Source organism: Pterocles gutturalis, unplaced genomic scaffold, assembly GCF_000699245.1.
Source record: "Pterocles gutturalis isolate BGI_N339 unplaced genomic scaffold, ASM69924v1 scaffold48024, whole genome shotgun sequence".
NCBI lineage: Eukaryota > Metazoa > Chordata > Aves > Pterocliformes > Pteroclidae > Pterocles > Pterocles gutturalis.
Window position 1 is genome coordinate 282 of NW_010132458.1, and position 2,559 is coordinate 2,840.

General features: G+C 62.8%; 1 protein-coding gene across 1 annotated transcript in view; it reads right to left on the minus strand.

Moving 5' to 3' along the window:
• The window catches only part of MMP15 (matrix metallopeptidase 15 (membrane-inserted)), a 3,057-nt gene that overhangs the window by 172 nt on the left and 326 nt on the right, over nt 1-2,559 (minus strand). The window contains 8 exon segments of the mRNA XM_010080892.1: nt 1-274; nt 484-599; nt 709-859; nt 1,089-1,227; nt 1,362-1,585; nt 1,708-1,869; nt 2,037-2,344; nt 2,457-2,559. The exon segment at nt 1-274 is cut by the window's left edge and continues 172 nt beyond it. Coding sequence (XP_010079194.1) covers nt 1-274; nt 484-599; nt 709-859; nt 1,089-1,227; nt 1,362-1,585; nt 1,708-1,869; nt 2,037-2,344; nt 2,457-2,559 — 1,477 coding nt within the window.

The following is a 2,559-nucleotide window of genomic DNA, read 5'->3' on the forward strand; positions in this document are numbered from 1 at the left end:
ACGTCTCCACCCGGCTGGCGGCCGCCCTCACCGTAATCCTCCTCATCTTCCTCTTCCTCCTCCTCTTCCTCATCCTCACCTTCATCCTGCCCATCCCCATTGGGGTTGAAAGGGGGTCGGTTCCCATCGGGCCAGCGGGGATGGGGGTCTGGGACCAGCTCCGTGTGACAGCCCATGAAGTCCCGAAGGATGGATTTGGGATAACCCGGCTCCGTCTTGAGCCGCTCATTGTCGAATTTCCAGTACTTTGTGCCTCGGTAGAAGTAGGTGGAGGCTGGAGGGGGAGAAGATGGAGACAAGTGGTAAGTGGGCAGGCGCAGGGCACCCCAAACCTGGGCACCCCTGCAGCTGCAGGGACCAGTGAAACCCTTCAGAAAGGGCTTCACTGCAGATGCCAGGCACGCTCTCGACCTCCACCCGTGTGGCCAGGCCACCAGAGGGGTGACCCCATCCTGCCCACCTCTCTTCTCCTCTTTTACTTACAGGCATCCGGGCTGAGGAAGGCACCCTTGGGCGAGGAAGGGATACCCACCCAGACGGAGATGGGCTTTGGGTACCCAGGGTCCACCGAGCGGGTGTCCTCGTTAAAGCGCCAGTATCTGGGGAGGGAGGCGGTGAGCAGGTGAGGAGCACGGGGGGGGTGGTCTCCATACCCACAGCCCTGCCAGGAGGCAGCAGAGACAGGAGAAGGAGCCCCGAAGCACTCACCTGTCCCCACGGAAGAAGAAGGTGTGCCCTGTGGGTTCCCACCAGACAGCCGTGTCGATGCTATCGTAGGGGATGCCCTGTCCGTAGGTGACGAGGGGCTGCGGGTACCCTGGCTCCAGGTTGGCTTCTCGGAAAAGCCAGTACCGGTCACCTGGAGGGGGACGGGATGGGGAAGGGGGGTGAGACGGCCATGTCCACCTGCTGCGGCACGTGCACGTGTGGACAGGGGTACAACACCCACAGCCACCCCATCCCTTTGGGATCAGGCAGCAGGGAGGAGGATCAGGATGGGATGAAGCCAACCAGCTCTCAGCAGCTTGGGCTGGGGGGCAGCAGGGTCCCCCTCCGCCTTGGCCCTCCCACCCAGCTTCCCTGCTCACCTTTAAAGAAGACGAACCTCCCATCGTGCCTCTCGTAGGCAGCATCGATGTCCCCAGGGAGGCCCCGCCAGAAATGCCCAATGGGCATGGGGTAGTTGTCCAGCACCCGGTTGTGCCGGACCCTCCAGAACCACCGGCCCTGATGGGAAATGGGGTGTTGGCAGAGGATGGGGGGACACAGGGGACACCCCTCCCATCTCGCCAGGGGGTCCTCCCTCCCAGGGACCAACCACATCCCCAGCGAAGCGGCAGGAGGGGGGTCCCAGCAGGTACCTTGAACACAAACATCTCCCCACGCAGCACCGCCACCGTGTCGAAGTTCCCGTCGCAGATGTCGGGACCATACTGGTCAGGTTGGTCTGGGCTGCCAGGTTTGGGGGGTCGCTCCGGTTTCCCCGGGGGTGGTGGTTTAGGGGGTTTCTGGTCTGGCCTGCCAGGTCTCCGGGGTGTCACGGTGGGCAAAGGCTTGGTGGGCTGAGGGTGCCTGTCGGCAGTACCTGGATTGGGCAGGTGAGAGAAGGGATGGGGTGATGCGGACCAGCAGCACCTGTGCCTCAGTTTCCCCATGCATGTGCCCAACATCTTATCTCTGGGCTGCTCTCCCCTCCCAGCTCCTCACCGTAGAGCTGCTGGATGCCCTTGAGGTCATCCTCGGGCAGCTGGAAGTTCTCCGTGTCCATCCACTGGTAGAAAGGGGCCATAATAGCGCTGGGGTTGCTGGAGTGCTCCAAGCCCAGCGAGTGCCCCAGCTCGTGCACAGCCACCAAGAAAAGGTTGTTCCCTGCAGGGAAAAGCACCATCAGCAAGACAGGGTGAAGGACACAACGTCCTTGGCCCCAACACCCTGCAATGAGGGTGCTCCAGCGGGAACATCCCCCTGCCCTCAAACCCCGGAGGAGCCCCAGGATCCTCCGCTTGCCTTCACCCCCTCCTTGGCCCTCAACTCACCAGACACATCCGCGTTCTCCAGCGTCCAGGGCTCATCCGAATCGAAATGCGTGTCCCCCCCCATGCCAGGACCAGGAAAATAGGCATGAGCCAAAAACCCCCCAATGCCATCGAAGGGGGAGCTGTCTCCGTGGAAGCCGGAGGCGAAGAGCACCATGATGTCAGCTTCCTTCTTCCGTTTCTGCTGGATGTCCTCATAGGGCACTTCCCGGAAAACCAGCGGCGTGGCTTGCTCCCACACCCGGAAAGCTCGGCGGACAGCCTCGTACGAGTGGTACCGACCCAGCTTCTCTGTGTAGTTTTGGATGCTGGGGGTACAGAGCTCACTGGGGACGGCCCGGGACAGCGCTCGCTCCCCGACAGGGGTCCATGGTTCTCCATGGGCTGGGGGTAGGGGGAAGCCCTGGAGATGTTGGGTACCTGAAGGTAAGGTGGCTCTGGCTCCAGCGCCGCCCGGTCAGCGCGTACCGCTTCCGCCGCATGTTGGACTTTGTCCGTGCCCCAAACTGGTCCGGGACCCCGC